Below are 22,062 nucleotides of genomic sequence, written 5' to 3' on the forward strand. Positions count from 1 at the left end.
GTAGTCTTTGAGTTCTTAGTGATTAAAGGACATCTTAGCAAGCCATGGCTAGCGAGGAGAGGAGCATCCCCGCATCCAGGTGCTTCGGACAGGTAGGTCCTGCAGAGACGCATCGTCCCACTGACTTCTCTCAAACTCCTGTCACAGACTCATTGGTCAAGTGGCACTCGGGTGAGCAGAAATGAAACAACTGACAAAAATGTCTAATGGGAGCTGAAAGATCAGTGGGAGAAAGGCTGAAATCATACATGCTCACAAGCTTCCTGCACTTCAAAATGATTAAAACAGACTATGAACATGTATAACATATAACATGCATCATCTTCCAGTGCCTTTTCTTGTTTTGTCTAACTGATTGTGTTCTGTGGACAGTGTACTTACACAGCTGAAGAGTACCAGGCGGTGCACAATGCCCTGCGACAGAAGCTGGGACCAGAATACATCAGCACCAGAATGGCTGGAGGAGGACAAAAGGCAAGTCTTTGTTTTTCTCTCGAGCTGTGACGAGTCTATTAAAGCCCCCCCCCCCCTGCACCGTGAAGTGTGTTTCATCATTGTTGTTTGTCTTTGATGTCACACTGTTCAAATCCAAGTATCCTAATGTAACTGTAGTCCAAAGCAATGAAGAACACCTTGTTTCAACAGGTGTGTTATATCGAAGGGCATCGTGTCGTCAGCCTGGCCAACGAGATGTTCGGATACAACGGATGGTCTCATTCTATTTCCCAGCAGAACGTTGGTATGACTCACCCGACTCTACAGGCATTACGATTGTAATATATATACAATCAATTATGATTGTAATGCCTGTAGAGTCACACAAACGGGTTACGTTTTGTTTTCAGACTTCGTAGACCTCGTCAACGGGAAGTTTTACGTCGGGGTCAGTGCGTTTGTCAAAGTGCAGCTCAAGGTTGGATGAACACCTTTTTTAAAAAATGTTCTTCAATTTGGTCCACGGCCGATCATCTCGTCAAGTACATCTCTCGTGTCCCACGAGCCTCTGCTGCTCATTTAGATCGAATGAACTTGTGTTGACGAGTGTTCTTATCCAGGACGGGTCGTACCATGAGGATGTCGGGTATGGAGTCAGCGAGGGGCTGAAGTCTAAAGCGCTGTCTCTGGAAAAGGCGAGAAAGGAAGCTGTCACAGATGGCACGAAGAGAGCGCTGAAGTAAAGCAGCTTGCATCATCTGAATTCTTTGCTGAGATTAGTTCAGGAAAATGAGCGGAAATATTTAAAACGCTTCTTCTTTTTCTCATGTTGAGATGTTTTGGTAATGCTCTCGGAAACTGCATCCTCAATAAAGAATACCTTCTTGCGATTAACAAGATCCCCAAACAGGTCAGAAACGGCATATAAAGTAAAAATTGTTTATACTTTTTGATCTTTTACTCCATTAATTCCTGTGAAACTTTCTTCTTCTACGTAAAAGCCTCCTCCTGCTCTGGACCCAGCCCACACTAAGCGGTCCGAGGGTGAGCCTTCAGTAGAGAAGGCTCGGTTCAGCAGTCTGGTCCGAGAAGAAATGCTTAAATCTTCAGCACCTCCTGCCAGGATGCCTCTGGAGCCCCGAGTGCTCAACCTTTCAGACGTTCACACTCCCAGTGCTGCTGACTCAGCCCCCCGCAGAAACAGCGAGAACATCAGCTCCAGGTAAAAACCCTCCAGCTTTAGTCGTCCCCTTTGCTGAAGCGCATCACCTAATTTTCGCTTTCCTCCTCTGAAGATCTGCCGTGGACTCGGTGGATCTTGTCGGCTCTGAGGAGCACACGGACCCCAAACAGCTGAGGAAACTCCGACAGCAGCAGCTTCAGCAGAAGTTCAGGAGAGAGATGGAGGCCAAGAAGCTGCAGCAGGACCAGGATCAAGCCAAGTCCGAAGAGGCAGAGGTCGCTATTGGCCTAAGATCCCCAGGAGGAAGAGGTGTCTTCATTCAGTCACTGATGGAAGCAGTGGCCCCGAATCCTTTACACAGCTCGCAACATTGTAAAGAAGAAGAATGTTCAGAAAGTAAAACTTAAAGAAATAAAGATGTTTCTGTTTCTGCTCCTTTAGGTCCTGACTGGGCTGCTCATGCGACCAGTGACGGCGCCACAGCTGAAAACAAGTTCAGCAGCAGGGACGCGTGTTTAACAGGTGCTGGAAACCACCAGCAGAAGGCTCTGAACACTCGGTGTGATGCGAAGGGCCTCTTACTTCTTTTTTTTGTCATCCTCCGCAGATGATCCGGAGCTCTGGGATTTCACTCTGGACGGGATCGAAGAGCTGGATGTTCCCGGCGCCGGTCCTGCTCCCAGAGGGCTCCGGCCCAGCACGCCTGGGAATCACCAGATGCAGACACGCAGTAAGACTCCACAGAGGGCTCCAAGCAGAACCGCAGAGGCCCCGTCAAGCAGCAGCGCACATGTCCAGTCTCATAACAGACCCCAACCGCACGCCCACTGTCAGGGGAGAGCAGGTGAGGTTTCAAAAGCGGTCACCGAGGGAGCCGGCCTGCATTAAATCTATGCTTTTTAAATTCTTTTCTACCTTTCCAACCTTCAGGTGAAGCCTTCAGCCCGTACAGACAAGGACAGCACATGAAGAAACGCAGGCTGGACACTTGAGCTGTTCACTCAACGCTCCACGATCCAACTGCAAGGTTTCACTTGTTTATTTTGGGTTCACAGGAAGTTCTAACTGCACCGAAATGCTGCTGTGTTTGATATTTAGAGGAATGTTTCTCCTGGTTTTGTAAAAAAAAAAAAAAGGAAAGAACAACATTCACTGTGGTTTTAGTTTGTATTGAAAAGATGCTGCATGGATCGAAGAAAAACCGATGCAAGAGAACTCACTTATCTTTGTTGCTTATGTAGACAAAAGATTACATTTTTCTTTTATAAATTTTAAATGAATTTGAAGCCGTTTAAATAAAATCTTCAGATGAAAACGCATACAGGAATGTGCTAAGAGGAGAATGTGTTGAACTGTAACAAAAAGGACATGAAGCGCAACCTGTAATTGATATTTTTTATTTGTTTTTACATTTTGTACAATGTGAAAAAACATACACAAAACAGACACTGAATCACAGGAAGTCAGTAAGGAGGGATCAGAAGTAAGAGTACAACTGTATATCAGTGGCCTCAAACAGGTCTGACAGTTACTGATAAAAGCGTTGGAGCACATGGATCTTACATGTGTGAGCTTGTGCTGTACAGTGGCCCGTTGGTTGTCATTAGCAGGCTTTAACACCAGTGAAGCTGGCATGCAGAACTCATACGCTGATAAACTAATGCTGAAGTTGTGCCTGTGATATTCAGGTGATACCCTCAGAAAAGCAAAATAAAGTCTCTATTTTTCTAATATCAAAAACATTGAAGTTGGTAACGACCCTCATCAGCATGCAGACGTTTCCAACACCCCTCAGTTCCTATAAAACTTTACATTTGACATATTCTGCATTGCAGCAACTCTTTTTTTTTAGATTTTCTTTACCCCCCAGAGAAGTTAAACAATCTACGAGCAGGTGAAAGAGTCACAACAACAGCGTGGCACTCCTGTGAGGCGGTGACACAACAGCGGAGTCAGCATGCCAACTTTCAAACCTTTGTACAGCTCAGTCGCTGCCCGAACAAGTGTCGCTTTGAAACCTGTTTAATAATAAATCCACTGAAACAAATGTCAGCAAAAATCCATGTTCACATGAGCCAAAGAGAAATACACAGCTGGTTACACAACCACACAGATGTAAGTGTAGAGAGAAAATTAACTGTTTCCACTTTACTAAGTGTGCTATTTGTTCTGCGTGTGGCGTCCGTTTTTACTGCAACATGCTCTGAAATGACCGTGTCTGGTGGCGTTTATGTCGTGCACTGGTTCAGTTACTGGTTTACTGCAGCAGTCACAGCTGCAGGACTAGATTAATCTGGAACTTGTTATTAGTGAGGATGCAAGGCACTAAAGTGTTTGTTGAGTTTACAGGTTAGATTGCATGTGCATGGGGGTGGGGGGGGTCAGGTCGCCACAAGCATGCTCTAGTGACTGAAAATAATGCGAAAGCATTTACCTCACTTTAGCATATGTACAATGAAATAGAAAACACGGGCAGGGCAGTCAGAAAGAAGAGCTCAATGAAGTGCAGGATAAATCCTGCACGGTGAGGAGGAGACCAAGAACTACAACCCTGCAATTGCACTTCTTATATTTCTTCAACTACATGTTGTTTAACAACCGTTAATAATAATTACAGTGAAACAACATCAAAATCTGATGGCTGAATACAGGTCCATTAAGAACATCGTTGTATTAAATATACGCATACAAAAACAGACCACAGACAGACGACCCCGGACACTTAAGATGTGAGAGGTCACAGTTAAATGATACGAGTGACACGACTTTTCCAACAAACTGTTTCCTCTTTGAACTGAGCACACGCCGTCTGCACAACTCGCAGAAGTAGGAATACTTCCTACACACTGAAACCTTTAAATACTACCCCAATAATAATTATAATAATGATAATTTAAAAAATTCATAGTTTTGAAGGATATGATGAGCATATTCAGCACAAAGTAAAGTGGTTTCATGTGTTTCAGAGGGGGGTGACTGAACACTGTCCACTCGTATTGTGACTTCCAGCAGCAGCATCACCATGTCAGTTTCAAACTCTGAGCGGTGGTCAGCACCTGGACGATGCTTTTACTTGTGGCAGATCCATTGGCTTTTAGGTCAGTTGTGAAGGGAAAAAAAAAAAAGAAAAAGGAATTTGTATGAAATAAAACTCAAATCACATCCAATACCAGACTCAGAGACAGAAAAATGTTAAACAAGGAATCATAACCCAGTGAGGGAATCTCTATGTACAAAGCCAATGTTTTCATGTGTTTGGGAATTAAGGCCACAGTTACAATGGTCAGTTAATCTACTTCATTATTGCATTGTACTTAATAGTTGGGGGATGTACTGATACTTCATCCTTATCCGTTACCCTGCCTTAACTTGCCAAGTCTTTCTTCTCCTAAATCTACGAGCCACTTTACTTTCCCCTCTGGGACAAACTACCCGTCGTCCCACTCTTATTTCACACTTTCTGTACGCTCTCTCTCTTCTCTTATTGACACAAACTTCCATCCTAAGTCATTCAACCAGGTTAAAGATAAATCAGGTGTGTATGCACACGTATGTCTGTGGCCTGTCAGTTGAAACAGTTTTCAGTCCCAGCCTGGTTTAGAAGTGAGGGTATGAACAGCAATCCCTCCTTACCTTCTCCCCTTCAAAGGAATGACAATATTGCAACATCTGCGCTCAGAAGACACATTTGGCTGCTGTTGATTATGCCATTGAGTCAATGCATCAGACACAACCACCTGACTCGTCACAGCTCATTTCCACAGCTAATGGCAGGCTAAATGTGAGACGTTTGTGCTGTGGATGTGTATTGCACTCTCCCGCCAACTGCCAGACATACTTAATTCTGCCCGAGAGGACGCGAACCACACAGGTCAACTCTTCACAGAAATAATACATAATGTTAAAAGCTGAAATAAAAATGACAAAACAAAGCCAGTAAACTGCCAAGAGAGGCTGTGGTTCTCGATCAAGACTGCCTATCCTCTGCCCTGTTTGGCCCTTCCTCTCTGTCTGGGCTACGTAGGCCTCGAGTTGGACCCTCCTGGGACTGACTTCTGGTTGGCCGGCGTTGTTCCCATATGGTAGCCTTGGTGCATGGATACTGTAGCTGTTGTTGGTGGCTGGAACTGTTTTAGTGGCAGCGCTGGGTTATGCATGCTGACCTGGGATGTACCCGTGGGTCCTGCCCACTGGGGAGCACTATAAGGGGCCGAGGTATATCCAAACCCCGGGACAACAGGGCCCAAAGAGCCTTTACGAGGCCCCACAGAGGCCGAGGGATTGGCTGGGTTGGGAAGGTGAGCGGAGGACGTGGATGTATTATTGGACGGCGTGGGAAGTGCTGGGCATAGGTAGCCTGGAGCTGAAAATTTTCGGCCCATGTTCGCTGGAGGGATTATCTGTATAAAATTAAAAGAAACGGTTTACTACCGAATATGCAACATTGTTACAAAAGCATACATATAAAATATAGACGTACAGTCATAGTCTCAATATATAAAATACAATGAAAGCCTACATCGAGTCCAAGAGTTGCCTGTGCTCCAGTTTTCGGCCCCCTCTTGCACTGGGAGAGGTTGATGGCATCTCTGGCCCAGTTATCCACCAGCTGGTGCAGATCGTCTGTGAAGGTGCCCTTGCCCTTCTGGGAAGGAGCGGATCCAGTGGCCTGGGACAAGGAAGCAGAGGCATTCTGGCAGTTCCCTGAACCATTTGAGGAGCCGGTGCCACTTGATCCTGGAAATACAGGTAAAATGGATGAGACGTGCACTAGAAAATTATTTAATCTGCACATAGTGCCACAAACGCACACTTTAAGTAAAAATCATACAAAATGTGCAGGCGAGATTAAGAGAACCCCACAGGATTTACAGAATAAATCTCATACAATAAAAACAAACTTTTTTTAAAATCATCTCTTTTTAATGAATTGTAGAAATTAGCCATGAAAAGATGTACTTGCACATACCAGTGGAACAGCTACCGAGGTTCGGCATAGATGGAGAAAATGTGAGCTGCTGTGTTGATGTCCTGCTAACAGCAGTTTCCACAGCTTCTGTAGCAGAGAGTGAACTTTGCTTTGGGGGGGACTCGGATCCACGACTCTGAGCTGAGGATCGAAGTATGAGCAGAAAATACCACAGAGTTAATATTTGAACAAGGGAATCTTTAGATGTTTGGAAAAACATACACATGAAACAAAATTTCTATAAGTGATTGAATGGTCCCTACCTGAGTGAATGGGACTGGGCTGTCCACTACCGCGGGATTTTTGGCTTTTGCTTTTAAGCCTACGTCGACCTCCAGCCATGGCCACGGCAGGGGAGAAGACCGTGGGAGGGGCAGGTTTTCCCATTCGTGTGTACAGGGCTTCTATTTCCTCTTTCTGACGACCCTGCAAAGTCTGAATCTCCATCATGTGCCTGTAAGCAGAAAGGCAGGAAACTGAGTAATCGTGTTTGTTTTGAGCTGTGAAATAACATTCACAAAAACATGTGCGTGAACAGGTGTGATCTAAAACGAGGCCGTCAATGTTGTCGTACTTTTCTCTCAAACGATGTATTTCCTTCTGTAAAGCTTCATCCTCAGTCTCCGAGTCATCGTCGTTGTCACTACTGTAATGGTAATGAGTATTTTGGGGGTCGGAGGTCGAGGATGATGGTCCATTCTGCATACCGCAGTCATGTGATGGCGTGGCGCTTACTACTGGTGCTGGAGTCACTGCAGGAAATTAAAATATAATGCAATAACTGTATTAGACAGGTTTTATCTCAAGACTTAAAAATGTACCCTGAATATCCGTGTTCTTTGGGTCTTGCATAGTCCAAACTTTATCTTGTGATATTATTCGGGGGGGGGGAAAAAGTCCTGTTCCTATGGTGCATTCAATAATAAATGGGAAATCAGGATTTCAAACTTTTGACTGGTAAAAAATATGAAGAACACCAATTAGAAGTCAGAGTTCCTTGTTGGGATATTAAACATTAAACAAACTCAAGAGGATTATCAACTGTATTTATTCAGTTCAGTAAACTATAACAAATGATGAAGTTTGACATCAACAACAAAGAAAAAAGCAAGAGAGCTTCAACTCCCCACTTCTGCTGAAGTTAGGTGGAGATACACAAGGAGGAGGCTGGATAACCTTGTAGAGGAATTTTACCCTTCAAATCTGAAAGGCTTGATGAATGCCATGTTTGCAAAGAGGCGGCCAAAAACAAACACATTAATATGCAATTTTTCCAATAATGCGTATCCTTTGAAATCTCATTACAAGCCATATTGCTGTAATTTCTCTCATTAAGAGAGAAAGGCCTTTGCAACAGGATACATCTATAAAGACATCTTAGACTGCATTATCCTCTAAATGCTGTGAAATAACTGACAAGACAGTTTTAGGTATCAGATTTAAGGGTGACTGGTTGTGGTAGGCAGCAGAAGCATCTTGTGTACATCACTCCACTGGGAGGAGGTGCTTCACACACTAGTTTATCACAACCAGCACATCCTGTTAATGTGTTTTGAGCCCACTGCTTACCTGTGACTGAAAATCGTCCCACTTTAGAGCTGGCAGCTGGCTCAGATGAGGCGCTGCTCTTGGACACTTGGAAGCGTCCAATAGTTGTGGGCTCAACGGCAGGACCAGCAGATGATGTTCCATCATTTTCACAAACTCCTTGAGACAGAGTGGAGGACCGGTGGAGGGTATTTTCTGGACTTGAGGGTGAGGAAGAGGATGAGGATGAAGAGGAAGAGGAGGAAGTAGAGGACGGTGTGAGGGAAGAAGAAGAAACAACACTGCATGGATCTGGAGCACTGCTGGATGCACCTTCAGTTGCAACAGACACCTTCAGAAATGGAAAAAAAAACATTAAAAGAGGTTTAACTATTAAGACTATATCACCAACATTCAAATTAAGGTGCCACCTAAACTCACCTGGAAACGTCCTAGAGTGAAACCTGCAGCTGGAGGCTGAGCTTCGTCACCCCTCTGAACAGTTTCTGGACTTGGAGCTCTGTTCGTCTGGGCTTCCAAACTCCCCCGGGGTTGCTGCGACTGTGGAGTCACACAAACAGGATATAAAGACCTTAGACAATAAAAACAGACCATAACACATGGACCATACATCCACTGATGAATGAACCCCATGGTTCCCGTAGCCCTTTCAGTCACTTCCTGTAGCAGTTCCCTATAAAGACTTCAGTGAACTGTGTATCATTAATTCCATTCTTGTGTCCAACAGTTTAACAAAGGACACTACAACTATCGAGGTCCCAAACATCTAGAACTATTTCACTGCTGGCCAGCTTACATCGATTATATTCTGGTGAAATCCGCACTGTTCAGCCAACATCTTAAAAAGATAATTATCAACACAAGAATTATTCTGAACCAATCTAGCAATTGGATGAAGGTAACTTTAATTTAAGACCTGTAAAAGATTTGTCTTGAGAAGTAGCTCGCATATAATCTAGAGTTCAGTCTGTTCTAGATACATGACAGTGATGTGTGGCATATTAAGGGTAAACAGCCATCTACACAACGTTTAACAGCAAGAGGCTTGAAGTCCAAGTTGCTTTCTGAATTCATATCAGCTTTAGGGAAAAGAGACTTCTAAACATTGGGACAAAGTGTAGTGAATCAGAGATCAGTTCCATATATTAGCTTGACTCTAAAGGTCAAGCAAAAGAATATATGGAAATGTAATGATCGATTGGATGAGGGACAATACTGGAATAGAGGCTGATTGCTCCTTTTTCACATGACCCAATCGTAGAAAAGGTGGTGGGCTGGATATTGTACTGCAAAGACGATGTAATCTCACCTGATTTGGTCCAGGAAAGGGGGGAACAACTTCAGAAGGAGGTGTAGCAGCTTGATCAAAACCAGTAGGTAAAGTCTGGAAAGAAAAAGAGCAATGTTGACATATATTATGATAAACAGCATGCCTGATTCATTTTTAGGGGCTGTATTATTCCCAGACCTGTGCCCTGGGCTTAGATGGAGGGGTCTGGGCATGTCCTCCAGGTGTAGTTGTGGAGCCCAGTACACCTTGTACCCCAGAAGTCAGGGGAAGATTAGATGGGGGAACCAGGATGGTGCCAGGCGGAGGGGAGGAAGTTCCAGTGGGAGGAGAGGAGGTTCCTGTGTTCTGACTGGGATCGACTGATGCTGAGGAGGTGGAGCTCATGTCTTTAAAGAGGGATCGTAGCTTCATATCTAGGGTTTGAATGTCATCTCTGCCAGCTGTCTTAGACTGGAGCTCGGCCCCCTCTGACTCCACGGGCTGTGAATGGACGGATGAATTTATAGGCTGAGAAGCCGTAACAGCACTAAAGGGCTGTGGCTCTGAGGCGGGAACATTTCCAACACTAATGGATGTCCCAGCAATAGAGGAGACGGGGGCACCGTTTGGCTGAGAACCAGTCACTACAGGGACAGACGTCAGTGTTGAAGGAGGTGAAACAGTGGACGATGAAGAAGGGATACTAGCAGCTGGTGGAGACTGTGACTGAGCCATTTCATGGGTAGACTGGGATGGTGAACTTTGGTCACCGACTACAGTTTGGGACTGAACTGATATTGGTGGAGGTGAAACCCTTCCAACTGGATGAGGTGGTGAGGAAGCTGCAGTAGATGTGACAGCTGGAAAAACAGTGCTAGTGGAGGAGGCCACAGCTTCTGGAGTATAATGGATATTCTTAGAGTTTAAGCCAGCCTCACTGGGTGGGACAGCGCCTGGTTCATGCTCAGCAGAGGGGAGATCGAGAGTGTTGCTTCTGTCAATACGAGCCTGCCTCACTTTATTAAAAGCCTGCTGGAGAATCCCAGATGGAGCAGAGAGAGAAAGGCCCAAGGGTGCTAAAAAACAAAAAGAAAACAAACAAAAACAGATGAACATACCTTTATAAAAACTGTACCTTAATGATACAGGGTGCAAAATAAAATCTTTCTCTCACCAGCAGTAGGCTCATCTCCAAAGGATTTATTAGAAGATGAGTCTCCAAAGAACTGTTCTTTGAGACGAGACTCTGGCACCGGGCTCACTATAAATCTTCGGCCCGCTGAATGAACCACCTGAGCAGTAGTGCTGGGGGAAATGCCTAAACAAAAGAAAATTCAAATGTGACTCAAAAGGGACTAACTGGAACCTAAACACTGAGTGACACTGCAATCTCATTAAGTATATTTACCCGGCACCATGGGAACAGTTAGCTCAGGCTGCTGTTGGAGATCACCAATCTGAAAAGAGACCATAAGTAGATAAAAGCATCCTCAGGTTTAGCAGGTAAGGCTGAAAACTGCTACAATGGGTATTTGATAAGGTGCAGTAAATCCATACCTGGGGGAAGCCTTCCTTCATGCCCTCTCCTTTCTCATCAGCCATTTCTATGACCTCACGGACCTGCTCGATGAAGGACTCGCGCTCACTCTCCAGGATGAACTCACTTTCAACCTTCAAAGAAAAAGCAAAATAAATATACCGTAATTTATGAACATATATAAAGGGAGCACATTTACTCTCAATTAAATGTTAAAAGTGAAAACAAAAGAGCAACCACTACCATAATCTGTGCAATCTCTTCGGGGTTATCACCATCAAGATCAAATTTGAATGTCACCATCTTCCTGTTGTGCGTTTCCAGCTGGCACTCTGCTACTCTATCGCCCACGTGAGAGATCTGCAAAAGATTAATTCATGTTAAAGGTGTTCAGTGACAAACAGCTTAAGGAGTACCAGTGGACACATCAGGTTCGACGCATACATTGAGAACATTTAGCTTCGCCTTTGCAGTCTTCTCATGGCGTGAGCGGCTGCGTACAGATCGCCGTAGGTGACGTTTAAGTGAGCGCCCCTCGTGGCGGCCACCTGATGTAGAACTTCCATCATTGCCATCACTAAGCCCTGAAGCTGCATCTGACAGACAGCTAGAAAAAACACAAATTAGTAAAAATAAAAAAATAAAACCTGGTGATGGAAATCGCCTTTATTCATTCCTCTGAAGAAAATAATAACAACCATCTTACTTCTCTGCAGATGGAGGCACCAAGGAGGAGGATCCCGCTGGCTGCTCGCCTGGCGTTGTTTGAGGAAGAGTCACAGGACCCTGAAGCACAGAAAACTTAGCATTAAAAATTGCCATCTTTTTTTTTAATTTTTTTTTTTACATGTTACCATGATAAAATTCTATGATGATTTACACAGTAAGCTGTTTTAACCAATTAAAGCATGTGGAAATGACAGTCATGATCGTTAACAGATAAATGAACCGTTGTCAATCAGACCCTCCACCAGATGGAGCTGTTGAATATGGTGAAACATAACTGCGTACTTCTAGAAACGCCATTATTCAGCTGTGAAGCTGCGTGGAAATACTGTTGTACAATGAAGTTCTGATTTCCTTCATTCTCAAAGAAATTAAATACACCTGCAGTGCTTATATGGAAATTAGTTCACTCTACACAGGTTACTGTTGTTCTATAATGGTCACTTCTGTCCTTATGCGAGGTTGTAACACTGATATTTAGAACTGCAAAAAATGTCTCAATCACAGTTTACATATATAATGTTTAAATCTACAGGTTTCCCTTTTTTCTGGATTGTTTGGGGTTACAGGAAATTGAAATGGTTTCTTAATATTTTCGTCAAAATCTAAGAACCATGGGAACAAACATGATTTCATACTTTAACATCTTGGTTCAAAGAACTGCCACAACTAAGTTAATAATGGTGAGTAGGACTCAAGTACACATTACAATCATATTTAATAATATGTCAAATGTACACCCTGAAATACGTTTTCCCCTAAACCATACACATATTTTGAGATGCAGGAACTATACAAAGAGGAAATAACCCAATCATGCTACATGCTACCACCCACATGCATTTGTTTTGAGCTCTGTAAAGTACCTGCAGAGCAGAGAGGCATGAGGCCTGATAGAGGAAGTATAGATGCTCTATGTTGATTGGTGGAGACATGATAGGAGGACTTGGATCATTGGCCCAAGACTAGGTCATGCAAAAATAAGCAGCGTGCAGGGGAAGAGAACAAAAGAACAAACAAAAAAAAAAGGGGGACAGACAGGGTAACGAGAGTTGTTATGTTCAGGGAAAACAGAGAGAAATGACTCAGAAGAAAATGAACATTAAAATGGACAGTATCAAATTCGTACTGTAGTATGGTGGAGCAAATTGGGGGAATTCACAAGTTAAAACACTTGCGTACATCAGCGTATGTGTTAAAGCAAGATAAAAATAAATATCCATGAAGAGCATAGGCAGGAGGGGTTCGTGTGTCACCTGTAGCTGCAGAGCTCCAGTCTGTGCTTGTGGGTGCGTACTGCTGCTCTCTGGCTGTTGCGGTGGGAGAGAGGACTGAGAAGATGGGGGTATCGTGATTTGCTGAGAAGGCATGTGTACAAATAAGAGATGAAGAAAGCAGAACAGAGACAAAAATACAATTGGACAGGTGAGATTTTTAGAATACCAACTAAGAACACAATTATATAGATATTTAGGTCACTTCCTGAAAGCAAAGTTTCCTTCTGATCTAAATCTCAGAATTTTACTTTGATGCAAAACCTCATGCACTTACCTGAAGGATAACTTACACATCAATCAGATTTGTCTGTGCGACAATGTAAAGGGTCAAAGCTTTGCTCAGTGAACGCCTAATGCCAACTCTGAAGTGCATTCTGCAGACATGTAAACTGCACGATAATCCCTGAACTTGCCAGGCTTGTTTTCTGGATACTTTAAACCCTTTCTAAGCCTACAACAATTAATCAGGAAGTAAGGAGAGCCTGCCATACAGATCAATATAGATAATCAGTTCATTTTGTTTACCAGAACACGCCATCTCTTAGACTGGGTGCAATTAAAAATTGTAGCGGGAAAATGGGGAATTTTATCTACCTGAGGGGGAGGCGATGGTTGGTAGTAAACTCCATACTATGGGAAACAAAACATAGCACAGGGTAAGAGTAGCAAGCTATAGAAATAAACCAAGGGGGGGGGGAACAAACAAACAAAAAAACTAAAGATAACTGCGGAGGAACAGTCCTGAGGACTGCTGTCAACACAGCAACAAGAAAACAGTGAATGTGGCCTTTAAGGATTAAACATCATTTGAAAATCAGATTCATACTTTAAGGGGTTGAGGTTTTGCCATGGTGACACAAAAGTGTTCATAGAGCGGTTTCAGTAGATTATTAAAAACTGTGTTTTTAGTGCAACAGATTTGTCTCCAGTGAAAGTTTATTTCAGATGGTCCAAAATCACTGTTTAAGCACAATATGACACACATTACGAGATATACCTGTGGAGATGCTGAAACCGACTGGTTGGTGGATAAACCGGGAACAGCTTCAGGCTGGACGACCTACATTTGGGTAGCATGAAAAATGTGGTAAAAATTAGATTAAGATAAAAGCAAACCGATTTAATTCTATGAGCAGAAAAGCAAAGAATGGCACATGTCATGACCACAGATCAATCTGAATTTTTCTGGAAATTCTCTCCACTTCACAATCAACTTCTACTAGTAAATCAGCTGTTTTAGCACAGCCAAAGTGTTTTTAATGGAAGCAAGGATTGCAGAAAATTTGCAACTGGGTAACACAGAGATTGGGAGCCTAAAATTTAAACTGAACAGATGTTTATCTGAATGTATGTCTGAAAATATTTTTTTTTAAAGGCGTACTAGAGGAGGAATCCAAACACATGAGACTCTACTGTACTTTCTTACCAGTGACAACTGGTGCTGCACTGGATCATTCTGTGTCTGTGGACAGGACACTTGGGGCTGAAGGTGCTGACTAGGAGGAGCATTGTAGGATACCACTGACTGAGGAGGCAAGGCCTCAGGAATGATAGAAGAGCCAGGTGGTCTGTCTCCCATGTCCCGAGCTGCAACAGGGGGACAAAAAGGTTAATCTGTGTAAAACACCTGCAACACACAAGGCTTTGGAATCTATGAGAGTACCATTGTACTATTTAGCTATAATTGTTTGATACATACCTCCTCCAGCATGTTGCAGCTGTTGGTCAGTCTCCGGTTCCTCGCCCTCAGTTTGGATGCCAGTTACACTCTGAACCTGAACTGGGACTTTCCCAGTTGACTGTGGAACATAAGGGACGCCCTGTGATATGCCACTCAGTTGGGTGGATTGAGGATTGCTGTAGTTGGAGTTCTGGAGGCTCTGCTGAGATGCTGGTTGGGCACTCATTTGTGTGCTGTGTTGGTTGGGCTGTGGAGCAACAAAAGCAGCAGGCTGTGGCACTGGTTGTGAATGAGGCATCTCCATGCTAGACTGTTGGCCTTGTTGCTGTGCTGGCAGTGGCTGGCCCTGCACCTCCTCTTCAATCCTTCTCTTTTCCTGATCCTCTCTAACCTATAAGACAACAAGCAAACACAGATTAAAATCCTTCTACTGATCAGACACGTTAACATCAACGCACACGTACATAAATCCAATGACTGAAAAAGAAAAATAAACAAAGATCGACTGAATTTAATTACAAATTTAATACATTATTTTGAGCATGGACACACCTGCTGCCGCTGTGCCCTCTTGCGACTGATTAGAGACACCCTGTCCTTTACGGCCTTCGCAATGGTCTTGTGGTCACCTTCACACACATAACCAGATTCAACCTGCAGCACAAAGAAATGGCATATAATTCAGCAATGGGCAAGTCAACCAAGATTACAAAATCCTTTGTCAATTAGTCAGCACTGTTACATGTACAGTTGAGTAGAGCTAAGGCTACACCTTACACTGGGTCATTTAACTGGACTGCCATCCTTGTACATACATGTATAGTAGCTGCATCGCTGTGTACTGTGGGAGAAAACATTTGAGACATTCTGTCGCTTCCAACTTTCTCTGTGAGAGACCATCGTACATGTAACCATAGCCAAATACACCTCACAGACTCTGTTTTTAAGTAACCTGAATGTTGATTTTGTCAGGTGGTAATGCAGATTTTATTAGAGCTGAGCGACAGTCTGGAAATGCTTTGAGCAAGTTAAAATGTATTCTTAATGGAACGATTTTTTGACAAAAGAAACAAGAAATGTGAATGAGAGCAGCTTTAAAGGGAATTCAGTTGTATCAATATACGTGTACACTTGACCGTTTTTACAAAAAGACACCAAGAGATTAAACCTAAGCCCATTCAAGTCGAGGTGAACATTATAAATGCAGAGCGATTCGAGCCCCAACGACATCATGCAGGTGTTTTAGCCTGGTTTTAAGAAGCTTCATTTGGTGACACTAGAATCTTTACATAAATTTTAAATTTTTTAGATTGTACTGATACAATTTATTTGTTTTGCTTGTGTCATGTAAACGTGCTGACTGACAGTGTTAACCAGTTCTATTCACCATTTCTTGAGCCACGTCTTCTGGGACGTCTTTGTTGAGGTCAAAAGAAAACTCAATGGCTTCGTTGTCTTTGTACTTCCCCTTAAGTTTTTTTACATCCTCAATTCTTAGCCACAACTTGATGGCCACCATCTCTCCATCATCCTCTTCTGCCAACTCTACACGCACACCTGTGTCCTCCTGGAAGAAGGCATGGTTCAGAAGGTCTTTGATTGAGTACCTAAAAGGTGAAAAGAATCAGTGAGCAAACGAAGACGCAAGATGTTTTCATAAAGAAATGACTGCCCTAAACTTGTTAAATGTGCAATTCTAAAGTTATAGACCTCTCGTCCTTGTTCTGGCGAATACATCCCTCGATGATCTCCTTCACTTCAGGAATGGCCACCTTGTCGAAGCTGCCCGGCTTCACCCCCTATGAGAAACACAGAACTCTAAATGATTCTCTAAATCCAAACTTTTCTTAGTCCGGATATTACCTTGTAGCTTGCTGTCTTTTTCTTGATTAATCACATAAAAGCTCAGATAAATGGCACAGCTAACACCTTAAACTAACTTCCTCTTTCAAATTTTTTGGCCAAATAATGATGTGAAAGAGAAGAGTTCTTCTTGTCTGCTGTAATTCAATCACCCACCCCTAACAAGCTATTAAACTAAACTTGTTATTTTTATTAGATTTTTCACTCTTTACAATCTAATTTTGAAAGTCAGTTCTCTTCTATAAATATCTACACATATTTGATTTTGCTCAGTGACGGTCAAACATACAAAAGAAGAAGCACTGACCTAAACACATTTCTGAGAAGAGAAAGACTTTAAAGATTGTAAAATGTCAAGTTGTGGAAAACGGAGGGCACAAGACAGTGAAGGACAGCTACTGAAAAGTGATGAATAGAGCAAATGTCAAAAAGGAAAGTGCCCCGTGCAACAGGAAAATGTAAGACTGCCTGAGAAGTAAACAGTTGAGCTAAATACCAGAAAAGGAATAACAGTCCATCTCCCCAAGGAATACTACAATAAAAACAGAGTATGTGACACTACCTCATCGTGTAGCAAATACTTAAGAGTTTGCATTTAGCAGTTAATGATTAACTAAAACCTTTGGTATAGACTAAGAGATACATTTTGTAGATGACATGTTAAAACAGGTTCAACTTCTTTATCTTTAAGACACATATGCCTGAAAGAGTATGAATCATAAGTGACTAAGTATTACAGTGCGCCACCATGAAATGCATGAATAACTCTAAAACTATGAGATCTCTCTTCCGAGAGTTTACTTCCGTTTAGAGGAGATTAAATCACTGTTAAAATAGCAGGACTGTGCATGTTAAGCGTCCTATCAACCATTCACACCCCAGGGCTACATTGCTAACATGCCCACAGTGTGATTAAGAAGAGGGAGGAAAAAAAAGACAACAAAAAATTAAGGATGAAGTAAAGCAAGGGGTTAAATAAAATGTTTTCTCTTGGAAGATAGCAGTGAACTTAAATGCAGTTAAAGCTGAAGAGATGTCAGCAGGAATAAAACAATGATTCCAGGGACACTAGCCTTCTTGACACATAGGAGGATGTGAAGGCATGGCAGAGGCGTGACATGGAGAGTTGACAAGAAGACTTACGCTGGTAACTCTGCGGTAGATCTGTGCAGCATTCTGGCACTCTGAGTACGGGTACTCTGAGGTGGCCATCTCCAGCATGCACATTCCAAAGGCATATACATCCACTGACTCGTCGTACTTCTCCTCATACATCTCAGGCGCCATGAACTCAGGGGTACCTTAAATCAAAACAACTATTCAGAACTCTCGAACTCCCTTACTGATTGAGTGGGCTTCTTATAACCCATTGCCCCTCTGCCCCTCTAACCCATGGGGGGGTAGAGGAAGAGGAGGATGAGAAGAGTGACCAGCCTGATGACATCTCCTGGAGTAGCACCTGTGAGGTGAAAGGTGGAAGAGAGAGAGAGGAGAAAAAAAAAAAAAAAAAGAAAGGTGGGGGAAGGAAAGCAAAAAAGAGACAGAAAACAAAAAAAGGAGGGGAATGTGGGCTCAGTTAGATTGTAGAGAAGAAAGCACGTGTTTGTCTGTGTAAGACCCTCACATGTTGGGATATAAGACTGTGACTGAGGTAACCAATGTGCAGAACACAATTTGCTGGCAGGAATTATCATTTGCAATCCTCAAAGATTAGCTCTAACGTGAGGCATTTACGAGTAATCCCCGAAACTGGACTACGATAAAACGCATTCAAGGCAATGCCAATTAACTCTGAGGAAAATACAACTAGCTATGGAAGTAACTTTTGTCAAGACCTCATTATAAAACCATAGTAACATTACGCTAATATTACACTCACCTTTCGCAGTCTGACTTACCATTTCCTCCTGACCTGCAGGAGGAAAGTGTTATGGTCTAGGCTGAGAGAAGCAGATCCCATAGCTAGTTACAGTGCTGAACAGTGTGTCTCTGCACATCAGCCTTGTTTTATCAATTGATTATTTCAGATTCAATCTCAGGTCTTACACAGAAAAACTCATTTGGTTATTTGATTGTAATTGTTTTTGATATTGATGTGTATTACAGCACACTGTCAGACTTACCAGGCCCATAAAAGATACTTACTCAATGACCAGCAGTACCCTATTCATTCCAAACAGCAGAATGGGGCACAGCTGTGGCTAGAGCCTACATTTTAAAAACATACCCAAGAATGTGAAAATAAAATGAAAATAAAAAAGGAAACAAAGGCAAAATGCTGACAGAGAGAAAGTGGGGAGAGCTCCCTGGACACAAAGACGGAGCAAAAAGAGTCTGCGGTCCTGCAATATTTTAAAAGACAGCAAGAGACGAACACTAGAGAAAAAAAATTAAAAATAAATAACCTGTTGAGGCAAACCCATAGAAAGAGATGTTAAACATTATTTGTACAACTGGCAAACAGACCACATATTTCCAAACCACAGAACAAAGACCAGTCTAAGACAGAAACAAAGGCCAGACCTATAGCTTTGGCCTAGTTAGCCTGAAATAAGGCATAACAACCGTTACAATGATGATATTAAGAATTACAGGTAGGAGAAACATTAGGCGCTACTTACATTCAGTAGATGCCTGGAAAAAAAAGCCTCTCTTTTTGGTGAAACAAACAGAAATGCTCTGTACTCGGACCAAAACTGATTTAAAAAAGTGAGTCTGCAAGGAGGGAAAGCCTTGTGGTTATCTGCCTAAGATCGTCACAGTATTTGGCCTCCATTTGAGCTGTGGTTTGAGAGAAAGCTGAAACGCTGTGGTCTGTTTTTGAACCGCATCGTCAGAAAAACACTTTTTTTTTTTATGTAGACAATATTCATAACCATAAGAAAGGGTAATCTCCCACAAAGATCAGGAGGCAGAAGTGACTTAGGATTCATACCTATAACACTCTTGGCAAAAGATGCACGCTTAAGTGTAGCCAGTCCAAGGTCTCCAATCTTGACGGAGCCCGTTGGGCCTGTGATGAAAATGTTGTCACATTTGAGGTCTCTGTGGATGATTGGAGGAGCCCGAGTATGAAGGAAGTGGAGTCCTTTAAGGATTTGTCTACACCAGCTTCGCAGCACTTTGATTTTCATCACCTTGAACCGCTTTAGGTATCTACAAAAGAAAAGAGAACGTGGTTTTCACACACACTTTCTAAAACATGAAACAAATATTGAACAAAATAACAACAGACTATCCTTCTTATAAAATAAGCTGTCCCTGTGTATCCTGTTTGAGAGTCTCATATTAGTATGTATGATAAATATGTCAGCTCTGAGACTTACGTTTTGAGTGTGCCAGAGGTCATGAGCTCTGTGACCAATACAATGCATTTCTTTCCTTTCGAAGGTCCCTCCCAGGAGTCATAAAAGCGAACAATGTTGGGGTGCTGCAGTCCATTTAACATCCCTGCTTCCTCCTTAAAACGTTGCCGCTCTGTCTTTGACAGTTTACGATCCTGTAGGGGACAAAAAGAAAGGATTTTAAGAGTTTTTTAAAACTTTAAGTGGATGAAGGATTTTAGGAGTGATGACACGGCATGATGAAGATTAACATTATTTTCACAATTCAGCACCTAAATCAGTTCAAGTTAAAATATTTTTCTCTTCTATCAAAAAATATAACTGATATAAAAAGGTTTTAAAGGAGAATATAGTTAGGATCTGAATAGGACACTGTTTTTCAATATATATCAAAACAGCTGCACTCTCCAGTGCACCCCTGTGGTATACATTTATTCAAATGGGGTAGGGGGGGGGGTCTATTTGACCTATTATGTTGTCCAAAGAGATATTACAGCACTTTCATTATTCACCGCAAAGAGAGACAATAAAAAATATTGATATAATACACAATTGAGGCAAAAAGTACATCCTCCAGTCCTGAGCAAAGCTGTAGATCATAGTCTACAAATGGCTGTGGGCTGCTGGGTTATAAATGAATTATAAATAAATGTAATCATGATAGCAACGTCTTCCCAGAGGTATCTTACACTCAGGCTAAGGCATAAATAAGCTCTAATATCGTTGGCTTTTCTTGAGTTATGTGCATAAACAAAAAAATCTGGAACATGTGCAACCACCCCTCTCAAGTTTCCTGAGCAATCCCTAGCATGACCCACATTTAGATCAAGCATGACTACATAGCAGCCTACCCCACTGCACTCGGACAAGCCCAAAGTAAGCCAAAGACCTGGCCACAAGCCAGGCTGTCCAGGAAATTCGGCCCATTTGAGTGGAAAATGAGCCTCTGACTTTGTACACTTTAGCAACAGATAGGAGTGACTGAGTTAAAGAAAAGTCAGATTACTGCTTAAGTCGTGAAACATGGGCAAGAATAAGAAAGAATAAGTACTTTGGGGACGGTGGGGGCGTACTGAAAGAGGCTCCACTGTGCAACTGGATATGTGACCTCCTCTGTGGAGTATTTATTTATTTATTATCTGGTGGGCCTGTGATTGTGCTGTCTTTTTCTGTGCACCGTGTCAAAACAGGCATGCAAAATATCCACGGCAGTATATTAACAAAGCCTCAAGAGCCCACTGCCCTGAATATTGTAACCAAATCCACTTGAGGCATACTGCCACTTGCTTTGATAGCCGACTTTAAAACCAATGTTTCCCTTACCAAGTCTAATATTGTCGTATATATCCACATTTCCTGTAAGGGAACGTCTGGATTGTAGTTATAGACGACTCGAAGACTACATGTCATATTAGGATAATCGCATTAGTTGCATGTTATTTGACTCGTCCATGAAACAAAAAGTAGTGCAGAAATATCTGTATTTCAAACTGTCGGATATAGCTATGATCTACTTTGGGCATGTGTTTCATACATACAGAAAAGACCTACTCGAGCAGAAGGTGCTTAGAGAGGCTGAGAGATATTTGCAAGTGTCCATAAAGAAAAATGATGATGAGGTGTGGAAACATTGATGCAAACTTTGAGCTGTGGTTTCAGTTGATTGAGAGGCAGCTTCTGATAAAAGTGGGTATAAGTCAGCTCACCATAGTGCAGCACTGCCTCTTCAATCCCATTGCAATCTTAATCTCAGCTGTGTGAAACTGCCCTTATAGTCTAAAACTGATAAACTGGAAACAGTGTGCATGTAAATAAGCAAAAAAACTCTCTGATGTGTGTTTATAAGTAATATATTTAAAGACAGAAATGCTGATGAATAAAGTAATTCTTCACCTTTAACGCTGTCCCAAATGTTTTTTTAAAAAGACTAATCTTGAAAATTAACTTTGTTTTTTTTACCCCCTAGCACTTAAGTTTGTGGGCTGTGCGAGTCTGTCAAACTCTGAAGAGTCAGCACCACAGCCGTCTGAAATCCCGATCCCATTCCTTTAGTTCAGAGACATGCCTCTCGCTGGGTCAGTGCTCAGTAAGCTCTTTGTAGCAGTTGGTTAATAGACATTTCAGTCACAATACAAACTGTGACTGGGTGTGAAAGTGAAGAACCAAAGACGGCATCGCTGTGAGAGATAAATGCTGATAAAGCTTTACGAATCAACAGGAAAATGCTTT

General features: G+C 42.5%; 2 protein-coding genes across 5 annotated transcripts in view; one reads left to right on the plus strand and one right to left on the minus strand.

Moving 5' to 3' along the window:
• Positions 1-3,665, plus strand: rad52 (RAD52 homolog, DNA repair protein). Its single transcript, XM_075469651.1, has 11 exons — positions 1-92; positions 373-474; positions 646-739; positions 846-913; positions 1,056-1,174; positions 1,270-1,345; positions 1,437-1,657; positions 1,731-1,927; positions 2,060-2,140; positions 2,226-2,462; positions 2,549-3,665. The coding sequence occupies exons 1-11, from the start codon at positions 45-47 to the stop codon at positions 2,608-2,610; spliced, it is 1,305 nt and encodes a 434-aa protein (XP_075325766.1). The 5' UTR covers positions 1-44; the 3' UTR covers positions 2,611-3,665.
• LOC142383862 (serine/threonine-protein kinase WNK1-like) overlaps positions 3,000-22,062 on the minus strand; it is a 27,250-nt gene continuing 8,187 nt past the window's right edge. For 3 of the 4 annotated variants that reach the window (XM_075469647.1, XM_075469648.1, XM_075469649.1), the window contains exons 3-28: positions 19,816-19,988; positions 19,425-19,645; positions 17,633-17,790; positions 16,337-16,425; positions 16,014-16,233; positions 15,179-15,280; positions 14,645-15,017; positions 14,372-14,532; positions 13,943-14,005; positions 13,540-13,575; positions 12,925-13,026; positions 11,649-11,728; positions 11,387-11,549; positions 11,186-11,302; positions 10,963-11,076; positions 10,814-10,862; positions 10,580-10,723; positions 9,604-10,481; positions 9,445-9,519; positions 8,556-8,675; positions 8,157-8,466; positions 7,162-7,339; positions 6,851-7,041; positions 6,588-6,728; positions 6,138-6,355; positions 3,000-6,018 (exon numbers count right to left, since the gene is read on the minus strand). In XM_075469647.1, coding sequence (XP_075325762.1) covers positions 5,635-6,018; positions 6,138-6,355; positions 6,588-6,728; positions 6,851-7,041; positions 7,162-7,339; positions 8,157-8,466; positions 8,556-8,675; positions 9,445-9,519; positions 9,604-10,481; positions 10,580-10,723; positions 10,814-10,862; positions 10,963-11,076; positions 11,186-11,302; positions 11,387-11,549; positions 11,649-11,728; positions 12,925-13,026; positions 13,540-13,575; positions 13,943-14,005; positions 14,372-14,532; positions 14,645-15,017; positions 15,179-15,280; positions 16,014-16,233; positions 16,337-16,425; positions 17,633-17,790; positions 19,425-19,645; positions 19,816-19,988 — 4,860 coding nt within the window. In that variant the 3' untranslated portion in view covers positions 3,000-5,634. The remainder of the gene's footprint in view (positions 6,019-6,137; positions 6,356-6,587; positions 6,729-6,850; positions 7,042-7,161; positions 7,340-8,156; positions 8,467-8,555; positions 8,676-9,444; positions 9,520-9,603; positions 10,482-10,579; positions 10,724-10,813; positions 10,863-10,962; positions 11,077-11,185; positions 11,303-11,386; positions 11,550-11,648; positions 11,729-12,924; positions 13,027-13,539; positions 13,576-13,942; positions 14,006-14,371; positions 14,533-14,644; positions 15,018-15,178; positions 15,281-16,013; positions 16,234-16,336; positions 16,426-17,632; positions 17,791-19,424; positions 19,646-19,815; positions 19,989-22,062) is intronic. The other variant, XM_075469650.1, reaches the window with a different exon arrangement.

The sequence above is a fragment of the Odontesthes bonariensis genome, chromosome 7 (genome assembly GCF_027942865.1).
Source record: "Odontesthes bonariensis isolate fOdoBon6 chromosome 7, fOdoBon6.hap1, whole genome shotgun sequence".
Taxonomy (NCBI): domain Eukaryota; kingdom Metazoa; phylum Chordata; class Actinopteri; order Atheriniformes; family Atherinopsidae; genus Odontesthes; species Odontesthes bonariensis.

Coding starts and splice junctions, on each gene's coding strand:
- rad52 (XM_075469651.1), top strand. CDS start 45: ATGGCTAGCGAGGAGAGGAGCATCCCCGCATCCAGGTGCTTCGGACAG. Junction 1,346..1,436: donor TTAACAAGATCCCCAAACAG/GTCAGAAACGGC, acceptor TCTACGTAAAAG/CCTCCTCCTGCTCTGGACCC. Junction 1,658..1,730: donor AGCGAGAACATCAGCTCCAG/GTAAAAACCCTC, acceptor CCTCCTCTGAAG/ATCTGCCGTGGACTCGGTGG.